Source organism: Delphinus delphis, chromosome 1, assembly GCF_949987515.2.
Source record: "Delphinus delphis chromosome 1, mDelDel1.2, whole genome shotgun sequence".
NCBI classification, from domain to species: domain Eukaryota; kingdom Metazoa; phylum Chordata; class Mammalia; order Artiodactyla; family Delphinidae; genus Delphinus; species Delphinus delphis.
Genome location: NC_082683.1, coordinates 852,214 through 876,264, shown reverse-complemented (window position 1 = coordinate 876,264; position 24,051 = coordinate 852,214). Strand labels below are relative to the sequence as shown.

At 49.4% G+C, this 24,051-nt stretch overlaps 1 protein-coding gene across 1 annotated transcript in view; it reads left to right on the top strand.

The window, feature by feature from the left end:
* Window positions 1–24,051, top strand: part of CFAP74 (cilia and flagella associated protein 74) — a 58,038-nt gene that overhangs the window by 12,423 nt on the left and 21,564 nt on the right. The window contains 6 exon segments of the mRNA XM_060012071.1: window positions 3,087–3,153; window positions 3,606–3,695; window positions 10,603–10,767; window positions 11,833–11,995; window positions 21,814–21,890; window positions 22,294–22,416. Of these exon segments, the coding sequence (XP_059868054.1) occupies window positions 3,087–3,153; window positions 3,606–3,695; window positions 10,603–10,767; window positions 11,833–11,995; window positions 21,814–21,890; window positions 22,294–22,416 (685 nt within the window).

Genomic DNA, 24,051 nt, shown 5'->3' with positions numbered 1-24,051 from the left:
TCTCTACGTCTGCGTCTCTATTCCTGCCGTGTAAATAGGTTCACCTGTACCATTTTTCTAGGTTCCACATATATGCGTTAATATACGGTATTTGTTTTTCTCTTTCTGACTTGCTTCACTCTGTATGACAGACTCTAGGTCCATCCACATCTCTACAAATGACCCAATTTCGTTCCTTTTTATGGCTGGGTAATATTCCATTGTATATATGTACCACATCTTCTTTATCCATTCATCTGTCTATGGACATTTAGGTTGGTTCCATGTCCTGGCTATTGTAAATAGAGCTGCGATGAACATTGGGGTGCATGTGTCTTTTTGAATTATGGTTTTCTCAGGATATATGCCCAGCAGTGGGATTGCTAGGTCATATGGTAATTCTATTTTTAGTTTTTTAAGAAACTTCCATACTGTTTTCCATAGTGGCTGTATCAATTTACATTCCCACCGACAGTGCAATAGGGTTCCCTTTTCTCCTCACCCTCTCCAGCATTTGTTGTTTGTAGATTTTCTGATGATGCCCCTTCTGACTGGTGTGAGGTGATACCTCATTGTAGTTTTGATTTGCATTTCTCTAATAATTAGTGATGTTGAGAATCTTTTCATGTACCTCTTGGCCATCTGTTACGTCTTCTTCGGTGAAATGTCTATTTAGGTCTTCCACCCATTTTTTATTTGGGTTGTTTGTATTTTTTGGTATTGAGCTCCACGAGCTGTTTGAATATTTTGGAGATGAATCCTTTGTCCGTTGCTTCCTTTGCAAATATTTTCTCCCATTCTGAGGGTTGTCTTGTCGTCTTGTTTATGGTTTCCTTTGCTGTGCAAAAGCTTTGAAGTTTCATTAGGTCCCATTTGTTTATTTCTGTTATTTTCATTACTCTAGGAGGTGGGTCCAATGTATTTAAATTTTTCCTCTGTTGCAGGGTTTCAGGTTTCTTCCTTTGAGACCCCACTGATACCTGACTTGGGTCCTCTTTTGTGTCTGATTTTCTTTCTGGTCCCTGTAATCCTTGCTTCTTTCCTGTTTTGCTTTCCCCTCGTTTTTCTTGTAACCACCGTTGCTGTGTCTTCTGCGGGACCCTCTTCTCTTCTGCTCCTTGAGCATTTTGCCTTTGCCGTTAAGTTTTTTCTCCTCCCCGCCCTGGTTTCTCCAGCTTCTGTCCTCGGTTTGGAGGTGCCGGGGGCTCCTGCTGTGAGTGCTGCAGCCTCCAAGGCCCTGCCCTCTGCCCCCAGGGGCTTCCTGGGGCTGCTCCCTGAGTCCACAGCTCTGGTCAGCCTCCCCGCGAAGGACGCGCTGTCCGTTCTGTGCCAACTGTGGCCGGGCGCGGGGTCTGCAGAGGCTCACGTGTTTATCGCCCGCGTGTCCTCCGCCTTCCAGGCATGCTGACGGCGGGGGCTTTCCTGTGTTGCTAGTTCTTCCTGTTGAGCTGTGGGTTTCTGGAGGAGTCGGCAGAGGCCCAGAGTCGGGTGGTCGCTGTCACCTAGGCCACCCTGAGGCGCCCTCCCCAAGCCTGGAGCAAGAATTCTTTATTGGCAGCATTTCCTCTCCACGCTCGGAGGATCTTACTCCCCCGTCTCCTGTTTTCTGCTGTTACTGTTCCGTCCGATCCCCTGTCTTTGTAGGTTATCGAGCTCTTTCCTCAGGTTGCCGTGAGCTTGCTCTCCCCTTGGGGTCCTGCATGTCTACGGCAGTGTGTCTGGTGTGGACTGACCTTTCCTAGGGCTGCTTAGAACTCCCTGTGCTTCCCGATGGGAGGATTCAGCTCTTTGAACAGCTGTGGGCATTTCTCCGCCCTGTCCCTTCAGATGTCGCCTGCCTCCCATCCTCACAGACCTGCCCCCGTGTTCCGATTTGAACCCTGTCTGTTCTGTGCCCCCCACACCTCCTGACGCCTGTCTCACATCCACCCCGCCGGCCCCGTCATCTCCCTGAGCAGGTTTCTCAGTGTTTCCCGGGGTCCGTCCCTCGTTGAGTACTTCTCTCCTTGGTCGTATCTAATCGGCTGTTGAAATTGCTTGTTATGTGTCTAATTTCAGTTGCCGTATTTCTCATTTCTGAAAATTCTAAGTTCTTTTTCAGATCAGCTGGTATTTCTTGTTCTTTTCTCACGTCTGTAATTCTCTGCGTCTTTCTACTGCCTGACATCCTTGGAGTCTGGCCCTGCCCCTCGCCGTGTTTCGTGCCGGTCTCTGCGCGGACGTTGAAATCTGGGTTCGAATCTTCCCACGGCTGAGGCTCCACCCTCGGGCCTCTGTTAGTCTGACATCACAATGCTTCCCTCCCGATCCGAGGAGGTTTGGATTTGCTTCTTCCTGCTGCCACTGGGATGCTGCCAGCCAGGGACAGATTTTTATATTAAATTTTTAGCTTGTGTTATTTCTGTACAAAGTACAGTAGGTAACATCCAACCTTGTGAAAATGGACTTTGTGTTAGAAACTTTGTGAGGGGCTTCTTTTTCTCACCCAGATCCAGACCAAGTCCCTCCAAGTGTCCCCAGGAAGGTGGGGCTGTTTTTCTGGGTCTTTCACTGAAAGTGGAGCTCAGAGGGCTCCAGCTGAATGCAGGGCCCACAGTCCCAGCTCCCTACCTGTCTCACACACCTGACCTTGATCCTAAAACCCTAGATCCTTGGTTCAGGCCTCGCACATGTTCTTGGGGGGACTGTGACCACTGCTCACCCCAGAGCATCTGTCCCTCTGGAGTTGGCCCCTGGGGACTTGCCTCCTTCCTCCCTCCCCCCTCCCCCTCCCTCCTTCCCTCCCTCCTTCCCTCCCCCCTCCTTCCCCCTCCCTCCCTCCCTCCCTCCCTCCCTCCTCCCCCTTCCCTCCCCCCTTCCTCCTCCCTCCCTCCCCCCCTCCCCTCCCCGCTTCCTTCCTTCCTTCCCTCAGCCCTTCACGCACACAACTGACTCTCAGGTGTTCCTCGAGCATCTCCTGTGAATTGAGTCCTGGCGAGGCAGCAGGGGCTCAGCACCCAGGACAGGCGAGAGGGGGGCCCCAAAGCCCCTCTGGGGCGCCAGCTGTTTGGACAGTGGCTTCTGCACGAGCACAGGGCGCTCACCTCCCGCCTTCATTGCACCTGCAGCTTTGACCCCCCTGGTCCCATGCCAGCCGGCATGTCCTGTGAAGTGCTTGTCACCTTCAAGCCCACGGTGAGTGTTGAGGCCAAGCCGTGGAAAAGGGGGTTTTCTCACCCTGTCGCAAGAGGGTGGTGGGTGGAATCGGGGTCTCCGCTGCCCCCCAGTCTCCACAGAGTGCTGTGACGGAGGAGGGACACACCTCAGAAGGGGTCACGCGGGCCCCCGTTAGGCTGTTTTATGCCCAAAACGTATTGGAATGTCCCTCAATGCCAGCAGGGTGACAAGGCGGCTCCTCTGTGCCGCTGGCTGCCAGGTGTGAGCACTCATGCTAGCGGGTCCGAGGGGGCGCGCTCCGTGGACCCCTCCCTCGGGCGGGGGTGGTGGCCATGCCTGTGTGGACAGCGCATGTCCCCGCGGATGGACCCCTCCCTCGGGCGGGGGGTGGTGGCTGTGCCTGTGCGGACAGCGCATGTCCCCGCGGAGGGCTGCGAGCATGTGCGTGGTTGGGTGGTTTTACTTTCTAGGTAAACAAAGATCTGGAAGGAAACGTCTCGTTTCTGGCTCAGACGGGCAGGTTTTCCGTGCCACTGAAATGTTCAGCGAAGAAATGCTCCGTGAGTTCTCACCAAGCGTCCGGGTTGGGAGGGTGGGCGGCCGGGGCCTGAGGCGTCCAGCCTGGGAGGTGGGCACCCGTGGCAACGCTGGAAACGTCCAGGCGAGTCCTGTGCTGGGTGGAGCCCAGATTGCAGGAACCCCGGGTCAGAGGAGACCCTGCTCCTCCTGAAAGCTCCGTGGGGTCCCTTTGATTCCTTTCTTTTTTTGAGCTATAGTCGCCACGCTGCATCTTACATCCCCAGACCTTATAACTGAAGTTTGTGCCTTTGGACCCCTTCACCCATTTTGCCCACCTCCACCCCTGCCTCTGGGAACCACCATCTGTTTTTGTATCTGTGAGTTCCACATTTTTTAGATTCCACATATAAGTGCGATCATACAGTATCTGTCTTTTCTGCCTGACTTATTTCACTTAGCTCAGTATCATCCAGGTTGTCGCAAATAGCAAGGTTTCCTTTTTAATGGCTGAATAACGTTCCATTTCATATGCACCACATCTTCTTTATCCATCCATCCATCGATGGCCGCTTAGGTTGCTTCCATGTCTTGACTTTTGTAAATGGTGCTTCAGTGAACATGGGCATGCACACAACTCTTCTGATGATACCAATTTCCTGCCTTTGGATAAATACCCAGAAGTGGAATTGCTGGATCATATGGTAATTCTACTTTTAATTTTTTGAGGAACCCCCATACTGTTTTCCGTAGTGGTTGCACTAATTTCATTCCCACCAACAGTGCACGAGGGTTCCCTTTTCTCCACGTCCTCTCCAACACTTGTTATTTCTTTCTTTTTGATAATAGCTATTCCAGCAGTATAAGGTGATGTCCCACTGTGGTTTTGCTTTGCATTTCTCTGATGACTAGTGATACTGACCACCTTTCATGTACCTGCTGGCCATTTGGATGTCTTCTTTGGAAAAATATCTACTCAGTTCCTCTGCCCATTTGTAAATCAGATTGTTTGTTTTTTTGTTTGTTTGTTTTTGCTATTCAGTTGTGTGAGTTCTTCATATATTTTGGATATTAACCCTTTATCAGGTATGTGATTTGTAAATAATTTCTCCCATTCCATAGGTTGCCTTTTCATTTTGTTGGTGATTTCCTTTGCTGTGCAGAATGGATTTTTTCTTTTAATTAAGAAAAGTTTCAAAGTAATGAAGAGCAGAGAGAAGAGTACAATGTATGTCCATGTACCCACTTCCAGAGTCCAGTCATTGTCAGCATGTGCCCCACTTGCCTCAGCTGTCCACCTGTCTGTGTTTGCTGGCCCACTTCCAAGTGACTTAGCGATATCACAGCACTCAGCGCCCACCCTTATAAAATGTCAGCATCTAGAATAAAATTAACCACACTCCTAGCTATCGCCTGTCACCAGTGCACATTCCAATGTACTGAGATGTCCCCAAACCAGCTTTTATAGCTGTGATTTTTTAAGCTGGGGTACAGTCAGGCTCACACACTGCATGGGATTATTAGGTTCTTAAGTCTCTCTTTTATACCGCCGTAACCATTTCTAGTGCACAGCAGGGGTGCTAAGCATTTCACGCTGTTGCGCAGCCCTCACCAGAGCTCTTCATTTTGCCAAACCGAAGCTCTGTCCCCACTAAGCGCTCCCTCCAGCCCCTGGCGACCTCCGTTCTGCTTTCTGTCTCTACAAACACGATGACGCTAAGTGCCTTCTACAAGTGGAATCACAAGTATTGTCCCCTTTGTGACTGGCTTGTTTCACTGAGCACAGTGCCCTCAAGGTCCACCCTTTTCAGGCTGATTGCTGTGGAGGGCTTTGCTTCTGTCCTTTTGCTGTTTGTTTTCATGGCCGCATAGCTCTTTTGTCCCTCATTTCCTGCGCGACTGTCTTCTTTATGTTTAGTTGATTTTATGCAGTGAAGTGTTTAAATTCCTTTCTCATCTCCTTTCACGTATTTTCTTTGCGGTTCCCGTGAGATTACATTGAACATCCTAGAGTTATAACAGTCTGACTTGGGTTTGTATTAGCCGACTTCGACAGCTTACGAAAACCCTGCTGCTTTACAACTTTGCTCCTACTCTGCGCAGTCACTGATGTCACAGAATTACATTTGTATAACTTGCGTGTCCAGTAACATGAACTAAAATTTTTAAATGCATTAGTTTCTTAAGTTATATAGAAAACAGAATGTGGAGTTACAAACCAAAGTTACGGTAACACTAGCTTTTAGACTAATAATTGCTTTTTAAAATAATGTATTAGTGTTTTAAACCATGTAGGAACTAAAAGTGCAGTTACAAACCATTGCGACAGTGACACCAGCTTCCATAATTGCCCACGTGTTTCCCTCTGCAGAGCTTGGAGTTACTGTCTGGGGCCCTTTCCTCTCACCTGCGGGGCTCGCTGGGGCATTTCCTGCAGGCGAGTCTGTGGTGAGGAACTCCCGCAGCTTTTGTCTATCCGGGACTGTCTTGATTTCTTCCTCACTTTTAAAGGTTGTAGGATGCTCGACTGACATTTTTCTTCCTTGAGCACTTTGAATAAATGGGCTCACGGCGCCCTCGCCTCCAAAGAGTCTGATGAGAAACCTGCCCATGATGTTCCTCAGGCTCCTTGTGTGTGACGGGTCATTTCTCTCTTGCTGCTGTCAAGATTTTCTCTCTTTCTCTGGCCTTTAACAGTCCGATTAGAAGGTGTCTCAACACGAGTCTCTTTGAGTTCATCCTACTTGGGGTTTGTTGAACTTCTTGGATGTTTATATCATACCTTTCATCGAATGCCGGAACCTTTCGGCCATTATTTTTTGAAGTATTCTCTCTCTGCCCTTTTCTCTCCTCCTCCTAGGACCCCACAATGCGTATAGTGGCCCCTTGATGGTGTCCCACAGACCCCTCAGGCTCTGTTCACTTTTCTTCAGCCTTTTTTCTTCCTCTTCCTCAGCCTCGATGACCCCATTGTCCCGTCTCCAGGTTCCCGGATCCTGTCTTCTCCCTGATCAGATCCACCTCTGAATCCTGCTACTGAGTTTTCACTTCAGTTCTGGTACTTTTCAGCTCCAGATTTTTGTTGTTGTTTCTTTTTAGAAACGTTGGCATTTCCATTTTGTTCACACATCATTTTCTTGACTCCCTTCACACCTTCCTTTACCTCCTTTCCCTCTTTGAGCATCTTTAAGACAGTTGTGTCAAAGTCCTGCTCAAGTAGACCTGCCATCAAGTCCTTTTCAGGGACAGTTTCTGTTGATTTATTTTTTCTTTGAATGAATCATACTTTCTGTTTCCTTGTATGATTGTGGAGCACTGGACATTTGAATCTAATAATGTGGTAACTCTGGAAATCAGGTTTTCCCCTTTTCCAGGGTTTGCTGTGTTTTGTTATTGTTTCTGTTTCTTTGCCTTTTGACTGCTGTCAGCTCTCTCTGTGCTGAGGGTCAGCCTGAGATGTAACCTTACTGTCTTCCCAGGTCTCTTCTGAGCCTTTCCCTAGGCGTGCCTGGTCACTTCCTGGTTTTCCCTGTCCTAAACTTTAATATCTGACTCACAAATGAGGAAAAAGAGAAAAATGAAGGAGGGGAGGAAAGAAAGTGTGCTGGCCCTTTAAGTCCCCTGGAGTCACTTCAGGAGAGGGGGAGGGGCATGTGACAATGGGACAGGAGCAGCAACTATGGTAGTTCTATTTGAGGAACCTCCACACTGTTTTCTACGTAGCTGCACCATCTTACCTTCCCACAAACAGTGCACAAGAGTTCCAATTTCTCCACGTCTTCACCAGCACTTGTTGTTTTCTGGGGTTTTTTGACAGGAGCCATCCTGATTGGTGTGAGGTGGTGTCTCATTGTAGCTTTGATTTGCATTTCCCTGATGATCAGTGATGTTGAGCATCTTTTCATGTGCTTGTTGGCCATGGGTATGTCTTCCTCGGAAAAATGTCTATTCAAGTCCTTTACTCATTTTGAATTTGGTTGTCATTTGTTTTGTTGTTGTTGAGTTTTAGGAGTTCTCTGTGCGTTCTGGGTATTAACCCCTTATCAGATATATGAGTTGCAAATATTTTCTCCCATTCTCTGGGCTGTCATTTTACTCTATAGAAAATGTCTTTTGATATAAAAATTTTTTCAACTTTCATGAAGTCCAGTTTGTCCATTTTTTCTTTCATTGCCTGCACCTTTGGTGTCGTATCTAAGAAATTATTGCCAAATTCAGTGTTGTGAAGATTTTACCCTTTGTTTTCTTCTAAGGGTTTTATTGTTTTAGGTCTTATATTTAGGCCCTTGATCCATTTTAAGTTAATTTTTGTGTATGGAATTAGGTAATTCTTTTGCATGTGGACATCCACTTTTCCCAGGGCCATTTGTTGAAAAGACTGTCTTTTCCCCCATTGAATGGTCTTGGCACCCTTGTCAAAAGTTATTTGACCATATATGTGAGGGTTTATTTCTAGGCTCTCTGTTCTACTCCATTGGTCTGTATGTCTGTCTTTATGCTAGTGCCACACTGTTTTGATCACTGTAGCTTTGCAGTAAGTTTTGAAATGAGGAAGAATGACTCCTCCAGTTTTGTTCTTCCTTTTCAAGATTGTTTGGGCTATTCTGGGTCCCTTGTGATTCCATATGAATATTAGAATGGATTTTCCTGTTGCCTTAAAAAATGTCATTTGAATTTTGATAGGGATTGCATTGAATCTGTAGATTGCTTTGGGTAATATTGATTTCTTAACAATAGTAAGTCTTACAGTCCATGAATGTGGGATGTGTTTCCATTTATTTATGTCTTCTTTCAACAATGTTTTGTAGTTTTATGGTACAAGCCTTTCACCTCCTTGGCTAAGATAACTCCTAAAAATTTTATTCTTTTTTTATGTCATTGTAAATGGATTTGTTTTTGTAATTTCCTTTTCAGATTGTTCACTGTTCATGTACAGAAATGCAACTGATTCTTGTGTGTTTACTTTGTATCTTGCTACTTTGCTGAATTTGTTTATTAGATCTAACAGCTTTCTTGTGGAGTCTTTAGGATTTTCTGCATATAAGATCATGTAATGTGCAAACAGAGATAATTTTACTTCTTCCTTTCCAACTTGGATACCGTTTTTTTCTTGACTAATTGCTGTGGCTAGAATTTCTAGTACTATGTCGAATAGAAGTGGGGAAAGCAGGCATCCTTCCCTCATTCCTCATCTTAAAGTAAAAGCTTTCAGTCTTTCACCATTGAATATTATGTTATGTTTTATTGCAATATTATGTTATGTTGCTTTCATATTTGGTTTTTATTATATTAAGGTAGTTTCTTTCTATTCCTATTTTGTTGAGTGCTTTTATTATAAAAGCGTGTTGAATTTTGTCAGATGCTTTTTCTTCATCAATTGAGATAATCATGTGGGTTTTTCCCCTTCATTTTGCTGATGTCACATACTTCATTGATTGATATTTTTACATTCAACCATCCTTACATTCCAGGAATAAATTCCACTTGGTCATTGTGTATATTCTGTTTGCTAATATTTTGTTTAGGGTTTTTGCATCAATATTCATAAGGCATTTTGGTCTGTACTTTTCTTTTGTTGTGGTATCTGGCTTTGGTATCAGGGTTATGCCAGCCTCCTAGATGAGTTATGAAGTGTTTCTACCTCTTCAGTTTTTTGGAAAGTTTGAGAAGGGTTGGTATTCTTTAACTGTTTGGTAGAATTCATCAGTGACGCCATCAGGTTCAGGGCTCTTCTTTGTCAGGAGATTTTTTATGATACATTCAATGTTCTTACTAGTCACAGGTCTCTTCAAATTGTCTGATTTCTTTCTGGTTCAGTGTTGGTAGGTTTTTGTTTTCTAGGAATTTGTACATTTCATCTGGGTTTGTTGCAGGTTGTTGGTATGAGTGTTTATAGTACTCACTTACAATGCTTTTTACTTCTGTAGAATCAGTATTAATGTCCCCACTTTCATTTCTGATTTTAGTAATTTGAGTCTTTCTTTTCTTAGTCCATGTAGCAGAAGTTTGTCAATTTTGTTGATCTTTTGAAGAACCAACTTTTGATTTCATTGATTTTCTTTATTTTTCTATTCTCTCTTTTGTTTGTCTCTGCTCTGATCTTTATTATTTTCTTCTGTCTGCTAGTTTTGGATTTAGTTTGTTCTTTTCCTGATTTCTTCAGTAGCGAACATAAGTTGTTGACTTGAGATCTGTCTTGTTTTATGTTTGGTTTTGGTTTTGGTTTTGGTTTTTTGGCTGCACCATGCGGCTCGCGGGATCCTAGTTCCCCGACCAGCAGTCAAACCCTGGCCCTCCACAGTGAAAGTTCAGAGTCCCAACCGCTGGACCGCCAGGGAACTCCCTGTCTTGTTTTTTAACGTAAGCTGTGTAATGTAATGTAATGTAATGTCAGTTTTTTCTTTAATAAATTTATTTATTTAATTTATTTTTGGCCACGTTGGGTCTTCGTTGCTCTGCACAGGCTTTCTCTAGTTGCGCTGAGCGGGGGCTACTCTTCGTTGCGGTGCGCGGGCTTCTCATTGCGGTGGCTTCTCTTGCTGTGGAGCACGGGCTTCAGTAGTTGTGGCGTGTGGGCTCTAGAGCGCAGGCTCAGTAGTTGTGCCACGCAGGCTTAGTTGCTCCTCAGCATGTGGGATCTTCCTGGACCAGGGCTCGAACCCGTGTCTCCTGCACTGGCAGACAGATTGTTAACCCCTGCGCCGCCAGGGAAGTCTCTGACTTTTCAAAACTTGCACCCAGGCGCTCCCAAACTGCTATGATCAGTACACAGTCTATGATTTCTGGGATGTGGACTGTGTCCTGGGCTGTGCAGAGGCCCTGCCTCCCCCCATGAGCCAGAGGCAGCCGGCGCTCCTGTGTCCCCTCAGGGGTGCAGGGTGACAGGTGGGAGAGGAGAGCTTGCTGTGAGCCTGGCGTGGTCACCCTGGCTCACTCGGGGTCCTTGGGCAGCTGTCCCTCGACAAGGAGCTCATCGACTTCGGCAGCTGCGTGGTGGGTGAGACTGCATCCCGGACCGTCACGCTGACCAACCTCGGGGGCTTGGGCACCGGGTTCAGGTTTCTCCTGGCATCAGAGTGCTGTGAGATGGACACGTCCCCGTCGGTCTTCAGCACGGTGAGTGTGCTGCTGCTCCTGGTCAGTGCCGTGACTGCCCGGCCAAGGGCAGCATGTGGCATCTCCCGCCCCGAGACACAGTCCCACGAGTGTAAAGGGGGCCACGCCGATGTGGGCGGGAGAAGGCCCAGAAGCAGGACGGCCTCCGGTCAGTCTAGGTAGAAGAGATCTGTCTCCGTAAGGAGTGCACCTAGGGCAGCAGGATGCTGTCCCGTCATACGTGTTGGCAAGGTGGTGGCCAGGCGCTCCAGGCCCTAAAGTCCCAGCCTGTGGGGACGGGCGGTCCAGCCCAGACACCCCAGGCTGAAAAGCACAGCAAACCCTGCCCCGCACCTGCACCTCTCCCAAAGGTGCGAGGGGGGCCCTGGTCCTCTCACGGGAAGGCTGTGCACGTGTGCTGCTGAGGAAGCGGAAACAGGTGGGACCCCATCAGTGGAGACAACTTCCAGCACAGCCAATGGACACTGGGGGGGATTATTTGGGGGTGAGGACAACTGCCTGGGCCCTCAGGGCTCCCCGCGGGCACCAGCCCTCTCCTGGTGGGTGTCTGTCCGGCTGGACGGCAGCTCCACCCAGGCAGTGCCCTGTGTGTCCCCCCGTGGCCCCTGAGTTGCACGCGGCAGGCACTCCGTTGGTCTGTTGTGAGCCCAGGGGAAAGGACTGGGGGCCAGTGACCTCTGGGAAAGGAGCAGAGGTGGGGTTGGGCCGCTCTCAGCCTGCTGGGATCTGAGCTGAAGCCAGGAGAGCTCGGGGCTGGAGCCTGTGGGGGCCAAGCCCATGTGGGGGAGGAGCAGGTGTCCTGGAGGAACTCGGCTGCGTGCACGCATGCAGCAGGCTCTGGGACAGGGCCAAGGCGGAGCCCGCCTGGGCGAGAGGGGCCCTGAGCCCCGGACGAGCCCGGCACGGGTCGCCAGAGAGCGGTTGAGGGGTGCTGTGGGAGCCCGCGGCCCCCAGCCCGGATACGGCCAGGCTCTCAACGTGGCCCTCCCCAGATGGCGGGTGCGGACGGTTGATGGGAAAGGCAAGTGGAAACTGCCAGTAAAGGTGTCACGTTCTCTTTTTCAGAGCAGTAACTTCACATATGAAGACAAGGGTTTTGACAGTAACGTCGCCACCAGTTTTTCCAAGCAGCTGACGGCGGGCAATGAGTCCGTGCCCGCAGATGTGCCGAGCCAGAAGGAGTCTGGAAAACTGGACATAAAGGAGAAGGAGGAGGGGCGCCCCGTAGGTGAGCCGGGCCCGCGACCTGCGCTCAGCACGCAGCCCTGGGCCACCTTGGCCGCAGGGCCCCGAGCCCCAGCCGTTTGACAGGCAGAGGGGCTGGCAGGCCGGGTCGGAGGGCCCCAGAGGGACAGATTCCGGGAGCCACTCCAAGCACGGTTGCGTCCGGCGAAGGCCGGTTGTGCCAGTGTGGTACCGGGGGCTGGGCGGTGCAGAGTTTTTCCAGGCTCCGGTTTTAAGTGAGTAAGAAGATATTCATATGCATTTATGTATTCAACTACATACTGGTTATGGAGTGGATTAAAATTTGCATCCATATTTAAGCTAACAGAAGGCTTAAAGGAAATGCACAGCTTTGGACCACCAGGCTGGCCACAAGGGGAACTGCCCTCCTCCCTGCCCTTGGTGGCCCTTGTTGGGACATCTGAGGAGCCCTGCCTGGTGGAGGCAGGGAGGGGATGGGGAAGGGGCCGGGGGCTCTGCTGATGGGGTCGCTGAAGGCCCCAGGCTGGCTCCGTCTGGAAGTCAAGTGCATGTAACATGTGAGGACAGTTTAAAGAAGAGCCAGGAAGTCGGCAGCCCGAGCCCAGGTGGAGCTTGAGGAGGACGAGGGCCCAGGCGGCCGCGCTCACCGGACACACCGCCTCCCCAGGGGCGTCCCTCTGGCGTTGTCTTCAGCGTTCCCTTGCCTCCCTTTGCCTTTTCCCTCCCCGCTCACGGTCAGAAAGGGCTGCATTTCCCCAGCGTCGGAGCCGCGGGAGCACATCCTGAGTTGTCTGGCTGTGTAGCGTTGAGCTCTGTGGGGCGTCCACGTGGACTGGGCGGGGGTCCTCTGCGTAGCGGCTCCTCTCACGAACATGCCTCGGTCACAGGCCACCCCCACCGGCTCACATCAGGGGGACTTCACGGCGCGGGCCGTGCGCGCAGGGGCTCAGGCGGCGTCTCCAAGTGTGTGAGTCTCCCTGGGGCGTGTCTTTGCCGCATCGCGGGGGACGCGCGGCCTCACTCTTATTACTGCGTCTGTTCTTGTCCCGCGTGGCTGCAGCTGGGACTGCACTACCCAGTGCAGCTGCCGCTAGTCACATCTGGCTATTCAGATTTAAATTAACCAAAATTAAGTAATAGGAGAATTTCGTTCCTCCTTCCCAGGAGCCACATTTCAAGAGCTCACAGCCACCCGCGGCCCATGGCTGGGTCCCACTGGGCAGCTCCGCGGGGTCGGTCTGGAGGCCTGGGAAGGGAGGCTCCCGTCTGCACTGCTCACGCCGCCGGTGAGGTTGCCTGTCTTTCCAGGTGCCTGTTTACCATTTGTATTTTCTTTTGTATGAAATGCCTGTTCAAGCTTTTCACCCACTTTTCTACGGGGTTGTTTGTCCTTTCTTATTTATTCATAGGAGTTCTTTCCAGATCCTGTATACTTAGCCTTTGTCAGTTAGGAGGTTGCAAAGATTGCCTCCAAGTCGAAGTCGTGGCTCGTCCTTTTACTCCCTTTATGATCTCTTTTCTTAAGTCAGAGTTCTTAATTTTATTTTATTTTTCATTTATTTATTTTTTTGGCCGTGCCACGTGGCATGTGGGATCTTAGTTCCCCAACCAGGGATCAAACCCGCACCCCTCGCATTGGAAGTGCAGAGCGTTAACCGCTGGACTGCCAGGGAAGTCCCAAAGTTCTACTTATTTATTTATTTGGCTGCGCCGGGTCTTAGGTGCGGCACGCAGGATCTTCGTTGCGGCATGAGGGATCTTTAGTTGCGTCATGCTAACTCTTAGTTGTGGCATGCGTGCGGGATCTAGTTCCCTGACCAGGGATTGAACCCAGGCCCCGTGCATTGGGAGCAAAGAGTCTTAACCGCTGGACCACCGGGGAAGTCCCGGAAGTCCCGAAGTTCTTAATTTTAATGTTTGCAAATCTACCCATCATTTCTTTTGAGGTGTGCGCTTTATGCCTTTATAGCAACTTTTCCCCTATCCCAAGGACATAAGACATGGCTCTTACGTTTGGGTCTGTGGTCCAGCTAATTTCTGTGTGTGATGTGAGGTAGATGCCAAGGCTCTTCTTTTTCCCACGTGTATGTCCCATTGTTCCTGCAAAACAGGTTGAAAATACTTTCCTTTCCCTGGTGGATTGATTTGTTATCTTTGTTGCAAATGGATTGAAAGTGTGGGTGTACTTCTGGACTCTGTATGCGATCGGTTGACCCATTTACCGCTCCTGACCAGCACTGTCCACCTGGATTACTGTAGCTCTAGGGTTAGCCTTGAAGCCACGTAGTGTTAAGTCACCCAACTTTGCTCTTTTTTTTGGCAAGGTATTTGCTTTGGATATTTTAGGTACTTGCATTTCCATATGTTTTCTTTATGTATAAATTTGTTTATTTTATTTTTAATTTATTTTCGGCTGCGTTGGGTCTTCGTTGCTGCGTGCGGGCTTTCTCTAGTTGCGTCGAGCGGGGGCTACTCTTTGTTGCAGTGTGCGGGCTTCTCATTGCAGTGGCTTCTCTTGTTGCAGAGCATGGGCTCTAGGCATGCAGGCTCCAGTAGTTGTGGCACTCGGGCTCAGCAGTCGTGGCTTGCAGGCTTAGTTGCTCCGCGGCATGTGGGATCTTCCCAGACCAGGGCTTGAACCCGTGTCCCCCTGCATTGGCAGGCGGATTCTTAACCACTGCGCCACCAGGGAAGCCCCTGGGGGGCTGTTGATAAACGTTGGTGTGAACGTGGGATGCAGGGGTGCATGGGACCCCTGCCTCGGTATTTTTCTAATACTCCAGGAAAGCATCTTTCAAAAGACCGTTTTTGTAAACTCACACGTGGCTTCAAGACGTACTTTAAATCTACAGTAATCAGGACAGTGTGGTCCAGATAAGGACACATGGATCAGCGGATCAGAACAGAGATTACAAAACGTGGAGAGAGGAGAGACGCTGGGGTGCACACAGATGGTTCTGTTCCCAGGGGGACAGAGGGTGAGTGGGTAGGGCTCCCTCCTCACCTCCTCTGCCTCCTGTGCTGGCTCAGGGGGTCAGCTGGCCTTGACCCCCAGCACCACACGTCAGGAGGGGCCACCTTCCGAGTGGAGTTTGGGCCACCCCCCACGGGAGGTTCGTGGGGGTCCTCACATCAGCTGTGCAGCTCCCAGCGTGGGCCCCTGAGACCTGCTGGCCCAGAACCTTCCCCACGGCTGCAGCATGGGGCGTGGCAGGAGTGCTCAGGGCAAAGGGTCTGCCTCAGAGGGCTGCACACGTGGCGGACAAGTACATCACGAGTATGAGCTGCCCCAGAGCAGAGCAGCAAGGAAGCAGCAGCGTGGGCCCCTTGCCCTTTAAAGGTGGCGAGGGGGTCACCTTGTTGGTTGAAAACCATCAGCCAGGACGTCCCTGGTGGCGCAGCGGCTAAGAATCCGCCTGCCAGTGCAGGGGACACGGGTACGAGCCCTGGTCCGGGAAGATCCCACATGCCACAGAGCAACTAAGCCTGTGGGCCACAAGTACTGAGCCTGCGCTCTAGAGCCAGCGAGCCACAACTACTGAGCCTGCATGCCACAACTACTGAAGCCCACGTGCCTAGATCCCGTTCTCGGCAACAAGAGAAGCCACCGCAATGAGAAGCCCGCGCACTGCAACAAAGAGTAGCCCCCACTCGATGCAACTAGAGAAAGCCCGCGCGCAGCAACAAAGACCCAGTGCAGCCAAAAATAAATAAATAAATCAATTTATTTTTTTAAAAAAAGAGAAGAAAACCATCAGCCAGTTCCGTGTGGGTCTGCAGCCTGGACCTGTGACCCCGTGCTGTCTCCAGCCGAGACTTTAGGGGAAAGTGGTCCCAGGTTGGAAGAGCTTCGGGGCCCAGCCACACAAAGGCCAACCCTCTCTGGAGAAGTGCAGCTTCAGCTCAGAACTCAAGGAGCTCCACAGGTAAAGTGCCAGGAAGCACGTGCTCACAGTCAAAACCTCCTCTGCCTCTTCATTACGATACTAGCAGATGGATCCAGCAGGATGTGAGAAAGGATAATACATCATAAGCAAGCGGGGTCTGTCCTCCGAACACAAGGCTGGTTCAGCATTCAAAAACCATCCAATATTGGGCTTCCCTGGTGGCGCAGTGGTTGCGAGGCCGCCTGCCGATACAGGGGACACGGGTTCATGCCCCGGTCCGGGAAGATCCCACATGCCGCGGAGCGGCTGGGCCCGTGAGCCATGGCCGCTGAGCCTGCGCGTCTGGAGCCTGTGCTCCGCAAAAAAAAAAAGAAAAATCATCCAATATTATTCACCATATCAACAGAAGAAAGAAGAAAAAACATTATGATCGTCTTAACAGATGGAGAAAAAGCTTTTGACAAAATTCCACATCCATTTGTGATGGAAGATCTCAGTGAACTAGGAGTAGAAGAAAATTTCCTCAACCTGATGATGGGCATCTTTGAAAAACAAGAAACAAAAACTAAACCTGGGCTTCCCTGGTGGCACAGTGGTTGAGAGTCCGCCTGCCGATGCAGGGGACACGGGTTCATGCCCCGGTCCGGGAAGATCCCACATGCCGCGGAGCGGCTGGGCCCGTGAGCCATGGCCGCATAGCCTACGCGTCCGGAGCCTGTGCTCCGCGATGGGAGAGGCCACAACAGTGAGAGGCCCGCGTACCACAAAAAAAAAAAAAAAAAAAAAACCTAACAGTTACCATCATACTTGATGAAAGATTGAATGCTTCTCCTGAAGGTTGGGAGTACAGCAAAGATGCTCATTCACTCATAGCTATTCAGTGCAATAAGGCAAGAAAAGGAAATAAAAGAAATAAAATTTGAAAAGAAAAAAATAAAATCAGCTTTATTCACAGACAACATGACTGTCTATCTAGAATATCTCAAAGAATCCCCCAAAAGTTACAGAACTAGTGCGTTTAGCAAGGTCACAGGATACAATATACAAAAATCAAGCACATTTCTAGATAGAAATTAACAACTGGAAATTAAATTTTTATAAGTATCATTTATAATAGCACCGAAAACATGAACTAGTAAGTTATAAAGCTAAGAAAAAATGTTCAGGGTCTGTATGCTGAAAACTACAAAACTCTGATGAAAGAAATCAAAGGCCTCAATAAATTGGGAGATCCATGGAGCTTGTGGATGGAAAGACTCAATATTGTTAAGAGGTCGGTTCTCCCAAAACTGGCTATAGATGAATGCAATTCTAATCAAAATCTAGCAGGGCTTTTTATGGGAATTGACAAGCTGATTCTAAAATTTATATGGAGGGACTTCCCTGGTGGTCCAGTGGGTAAGACTCCAAGCTCCCAATGCAGGGGGCCTGGGTTCGATCCCTGGTCGGGGAACTAGATCCCGCATGCATGCCGCAACTAAAGATCCTGTGTGCTGCAACTAAGACCCAGTGCAGCCAAAATAAATAATAAATAAAAATTTTTAAACAAATAAAATTTATATAGAAATCTAAAGGACCTAAAATAACAAACAATTTTGAAAAAGAACAAAGCTAGAAGACTCAGACTACCTGATTTCAAGACTTCCTCTAAAGCTGGAGTAACACATAGCGTGATATTGGCAGAGGGAGAGACACAGGGTTTCAGTGGGACAGGATAAAGGGTCCAAAAATAGACCCACACAAATATGCAAAGGTAATTCCTTGGAGAAAGAAAGTCTTGTCCTCAAATGAGACCTTAACAATTAGATAAACATATGCTCCCAAATTAACCTCCATCCATTCCTCTCGCTGTAAACAAAAACTGCTCAAAATCATAGATCTAAATGTAAAACCTAAAATTATAAAACTTCTAAAAGAAACACAGGAGAAAATCTGTGTAACCTTGGTTTGGGCAAAGATTTCTTAGGTATGACATCAAAAGCATGAGCCATTCTTTAAACTGTACGGTTTAAACTATAAACTGTACATCCAAAAAAAAAAAAAAAAACCTCTGGACTTCATCAAAGCTAAAACTATCTGCTCTTCTAAACAGACTGTTAAGAGAATGAAAGACAAGCCACTGAGGGCTTCCCTGGTGGCGCAGTGGTTGAGAGTCTGCCTGCTGATGCAGGGGACACGGGTTCGTGCCCCGGTCTGGGAAGATCCCACATGCCACGGAGCGGCTGGGACTGTGAGCCATGGCCTCTGGGCCTGCGCTTCCGGAGCCTGTGCTCTGCAACGGGAGAGGCCACAGCAGTGAGAGGCCCGCGTACCGCAAAAAAAGAAAAAGATAAGCCGCTGACTGTCAGAAAATATTAGCAAATCACTGACCTGATAAAGAACAGATCCAAGTAAGTCAGAAAGAGAAAGACAAATACTGTATGCTGACACACATATACGGAATTTAAGAAAAAAAAATGTCATGAAGAACCTAAGGGTAAGACAGGAATAAAGACACAGACCTACTAGAGAATGGACTTGAGGATATGGGGAGGGGGAAGGGTAAGCTGTGACAAAGCGAGAGAGAGGCATGGACATATACACACTACCAAACGTAAGGTAGATAGCTAGTGGGAAGCAGTCGCATGGCACAGGGAGATCAGCTCGGTGCTTTGTGACCGCCTGGAGGGGTGGGATAAGGAGGGTGGGAGGGAGGGAGATGCAAGAGGGAGGGGATATGGGAACATATGTATATGTATAACTGATTCACTTTGCTATAAAGCAGAAACTAACACACATCGTAAAGCAAGTATACTCCAATAAAGATGTAAAAAAAAAAAAAAAAAGAACAGATCCAAAATGTATAAAGAACTTTGAAACCTCAATTAGAAAACAAATAACCCAGTTTTCAAATGGGCAAATGACTTGAACAGACACTTGACCAAAGAAGATGTGTAGATGGCAAGTAAGCACATGAAAAGACGCGACAACAGTAGACAGACGGAAAAACAAATTAGAACCACGATGGGCCGTCACTACACGCCTGTTAGAAGGGCGAGATTAAACCCCAGCCCCTGACAGAAGCAAGTGCTGGTGAGGGGCTGCCGTGACTCTCGTCCGTTGCTGCTGGGAGTGCGCAGCGGTGTAGCCACTGTGGAGAGCAGTTCAGCAATTTCTTATAAAGTCGAACAAACCCCGTACAACCCAGAAACCCCACTCCTAGGTACTTACCCAAAGAAATGAAAACTAAATTCGAACAGAAACCTGCATGTGAATTCTTTGGGATTGCCGACGTCTGCTGACTGGTGAGTGGATAAACAACCTGGCACCCCTCTGCTCTGCAGCGCTACTCAGCAATGAAAAGGAATGAACTGGGGACCCACACGCAACACGGATGCACCTCACGACATCACACTAATGAAAAACGTCAGACGCAGAAAACTGCAAACCATGTGATTCCATTTATGTGTCATTCTGGAAAAGGCAAAACTGTAGGGACAGAACACGGACCAGTGGTTGCCAGGAGCCAGGGAGGGATTGACTACTAAGGGGCACAGGGAGAGCTGGGCTGGGAGGTGATGGAAACGTTCTGTATCTTGATTGTGGTGGGGGATACACCCTGTATGCATTTGTCAAAGCTTTCAGAAGTTTACACTAAAAAAAAGAAATGGGAGAGAAATCCCTCAACACAAACGACAGAGAGCATTACGATCTTGCATGCTTCAGATATATGATCAGACACTGAAAATAAAACAAGCACACTTAATACTTTGAAAAATATCACAAAGGAATAAGATCAAATAGAATTGAAATGAGGGACTTCCCTGGTGGCGCAGTGGTTAAGAATCTGCCTGCCAATGCAGGGGACATGGGTTCGAGACCTGGTCCGGGAGGATCCCACATGCCGCGGAGCAACTAAGCCCGTGCGCCACAACTAGTGAGCCTGTGCTCTAGAGCCTGTGCTCTGCAACAAGAGAAGCCACCGCAATGAGATGCCCGCGCACCGCAGCAAAGAGTAGCCCTGCTTGCCACAACTAAAGAAAGCCCCCGCGCAGCAGCGAAGACCCAACACAACCCAAAATAAATAAGTTTATTTTTTAAAAAAAATAAAGAAAATGAACCAAATAAAACTTCTAGCAGTAAGAATATGATCACTGAAAACAAACAAAACCCCAATCACTGGGTTAAACTGTGGATTAGACACTGCTGAAGAGACAATTAGGGAACTAGAAGATAGAGATGGAAACATGAAAGAAGCAGTACAACACGTGTACTGTTGAGGATGAGTAAGGAGCGACTTGTCCGTTGGAATCTGGAAAAGACAGTATTTAAAGAGCTACTTGCTGAGAATGTTCTAAAATGTCGAAATGCCTCTAACTCCAGGAAGTGAGTAAATATCCACTCTGTGACTGACAGAACAGAATGGACGTGTGGAGCAGATACACTGCACACATGATTAATGAAAGTCTTCCTAATCGTTAACAAGCCTGATTCTAGAATTAGTGGAAGCGCACCATATTCCCAGCAAACTGACCAACACGATTCCACCCTGGGTCACCAAGGGACCCCAGCCAGCATCCATGCAAGATGAAGCAGCTGACCCCAGGGTCTGGCCTGGACGCAGGGCGTAGGGAAGGACCCCGTGGGCCCATGTCTGGGCTCTCACCGAGGTAACTCCTGAAGCAGACAAGGACGTAAACAGTGGGGTGGTGGGAGCCAGCTGACCCACTCGCCCCCACCCAACCTGGTGACAGCCACAGCTGCTGGCTGCATGAGAAGTCTGCCACACTGGAGGAGCCAGAACTGGGGGCCTCTGCCTTTACGACCCCAGGCCCCAGAAATGGTGCATACCGCCCTGTGGTAGCCTGGGGCAGGCCACAGCAGTGCACCTGGGGTCTCCACAGGGCCAGGCTGGCAGCCCAGCTGGGGAAGGACTCAGAAAGGACGCTGACCTTCACCTCTCCTATCAAACTGGGTCTGTTCACTTGCAAAGTCAACAGGAAGACCTTCTCAGATGAGAGGAAACAGGGTCTACCCTTCCTGATGGATGGCCTGCCATTCTTGGGGTGCCCCCCCAAATCCCGAGGGGCGGGCCGGGATCCATGGCCCACCAGTGGGGAAGAGATGTTCAAAACATGCAGGCAACGTGCACACAGACAAGGCTAAATGAGTGTGAAAATGAGGCTGCGAACATGTTATCATCACCTGAAAGTGGACACTGTGTTACATTTCCAGGGCCCAGCAGCCCCTCGGGCTCCGGTGGGTCCCTGGGAAATGGCTGACCCCCTCCCCACGCCCCACCCTGGCCCAGCCCTGACACAGCACCCTGCTGTTTCCTCCTCTTCATACAAACCCCCTTGAGCCCACTTTCCACTCCTCCTGCTTTGAAGTGAAGCCCCAGATGGTCCACTTCTCGGCCGTCCCCTCTCCAGTGCGCTGCTCTCAGGCCACTGCACCCACCGGGCCGCCCTGGGGCCAGCATCCTTCCCCCACCCCCTTCCCTGCGCTGGGGCTTCGGGCAACTAGGGACCCTCTGCCACCCCAGCCTCCTGCTCCAGAGGTCGCAGTGCCCACTGTCCAAGTGGCCTGGGGCTTGAGCTGGGGGTCCCCGAGTTCCCGAGGTCCCTGACCAGGAGATGGCCACGGGGGGAGGGGGTCTGCGGGGGCACATCCATGCAAACCTGGGGCCACAATGATAGCCTCCTGTGGCCCCTAGCCCTGGGAAAGGGTGGGGTTGCTGGAGATGGTATTGTCAGGAGGAGCTGTCTGCGCAGGAGGGCTGGGGTGGCCCCCACGAGCCCCAGAACAGCACCTGGTCTGGGCGAGGGAGGGGGCCGGATGGTGCCCTAGCGCCCCAGCTCCCCCTCGGGCCTCACGGCCCTGGGAGGCCAGGTTGGGGGTGGCCACGCCCCGGGGGTGGCGGAACTGCCCAGCCATGCCTGGCCAGCCTCACACCTGGACCTTTCTCTTCCAGAATCAGAGGGAGTGACCTCGACCACCATCGTGACTGTACCTCCCAACGAGGAGCAGACGGAGTTCTCACTGGGAGAGGTCAGGCCCACCTTCTTCCGGCCCCCAGGGTGGTCTGTCCATCTGACCAGAGCCGGACTAGACTAGTCTGGCCGCTGGACTCGCCTCCTCTGGGCAGTTAGCTGTCTCAGCCGGTGTCCGGCTGCCCCGTCTCAGACTGGGGCCGGGCGGGTCCAGAGCCGCAGAGGCAGGGCCCTGGGTACCCCTAGTCCAGCTCAGAGGAGACACCAATGCAGGGCCTTCCCAGCCAGAGCGTGGGGGCTGTGCATGTGTGTGCAAGGACCGTGTCATCAGGAGAGCGAGTGCACACGTGGGGGCTGCCACCACTCGCCCCCGCAGTGACCCGGCTGTGGTGAGGCCACGGGAGACACCATGACGGGAACGTGAAGGCTGAGCGGCCCTGCCTACCTCTCTTGCCGTGCAGATAACAGAGGGGGAGATTGGCCCCTTCAGCACCATCAAAGTGCCCGTCATCTTCACCCCGATTGTCCCAGGAACGGTCTCCACCAGGTTCAAGGTCGTGTTTAAGAATCAGCAGTGCCCAACTGTGAGTATCCTGCTGCTCCCTGGGCACGGGGTCCCCGCCCTCTGCGTCCCTCCACCACGACCACGTGAGGCTGCTGCCCGCACTGCCCACGCTTGCATGGCTAGTCAGTGACACACATGGCTAACAACATAGCCAACACATGCACACCTGTGAACACACACACACACACACACACACACAGACACACACACCTTGCACTTAATCACTAGGGATGTCTTTCTTAATTTCCCAGTAATTAAAATTTGTCATCATTACTTTTTAGATTTATTTATTTATAAGTTTATTAAGTTGAATTATGCTCAGACAATATAATCTGCAAAGTCTTTTTTTTAATTTGTTAGTTTTCTTTGTGACCAAGGGCAAGATTGATTTTATAAGTATGAAATGTGCGTATGAAGAAAGTGTATTTAGTGTCTGTAAACAGATTTACTAGCTGGATTAGTCACATGATTCATACCCCTCCGTGGGTTTTTTTTTTTCCAAGTCATTTGCCAATTTTTCTATTGTATTTTGTTTCTTACTAGGATTCTGAGTTTGTGGAGGTATTTTTTTTAGTTACAGGTGTACAGCATAGTGATTCAAAAATTCTATAGAGTATATTCCATTTAAAGCCATTATAGGGAGTTCCCCGGTGGTCCAGGGTACGGCTCAGCACTTTCACTGCTGTGGGCCTGGGTTCAATCCCTGGTCGGGGAACTAAGATCCCCCAAGCCGTGCAGCGCAGCCAAAAAAAAAGAAAATCGTTATGCAGTTCAGTTATAGTCCCCGTGCTGTCCCGTATATCCTTGCAGCTTATCTATGTTTTAAAATATTTATTTATTTATTTATTTGGCTGCGCCGGGTCTTAGTTGTGCCGTGCGGGATCTTTTAGTTGCGGCATGCGGGATCTAGTTCTCAGACCAGGGATCGAATCTGGGCCCCCTGCATTGGGAGGGCAGAGTCTTAGCCACTGGACCACCAGGGAAGTCCCTGTAGCTTATCTATTTTATACATAGTAGTTTGTGTCCCTTAATCCTGTACGCCTATCTTGCCCCTCCCCGACCCTTCTCCCCACTGGTACCCACTAGTTTGTCCTTTATATCTGTGTGTCTGTTTCTGTTTTGTTATATTCATTCAGTTGTTTTATTTTCTAGATTCCACATATAAGTGATAACATACAGTGTTTGTCTTTCTCTGTCTGACTTACTTCACTAAGCATGATACCCTCTAGGTCCATCCATGTGGCTGCAAACGTCAGGGTTTCATTCTTTTCATGGCTGAGTAGTATTCTGTTGTATATATGCACCATGTCTTCTTCATCCATTCCTCTGTTGATGGACACCTAGGTTGCTTCCATATCTTAGCTATTGTAAATAATGCTGCCATGAACATTGGGGTGCATGTATCTTTTCAAATTAGTGTTTTTGTTTCTTGCAGATGTATACCCAAGAGTGGAATTGCTGGGTCATATGGTAGTTATATTTTTAGCTTTTTGAGGAATTTCCATGCTGTTTTACACAGTGGTTGCACCAGTTTATATTCCCACCAGCAGTGCCTGAGGGCTCCCTTTTCTCCACATCCTCTCCAATGCTTGTTATTTGTAGACTTTTTGATGAAAGCCATTCTGACAGGTGTGAGGTGATATCTCACTGTGGC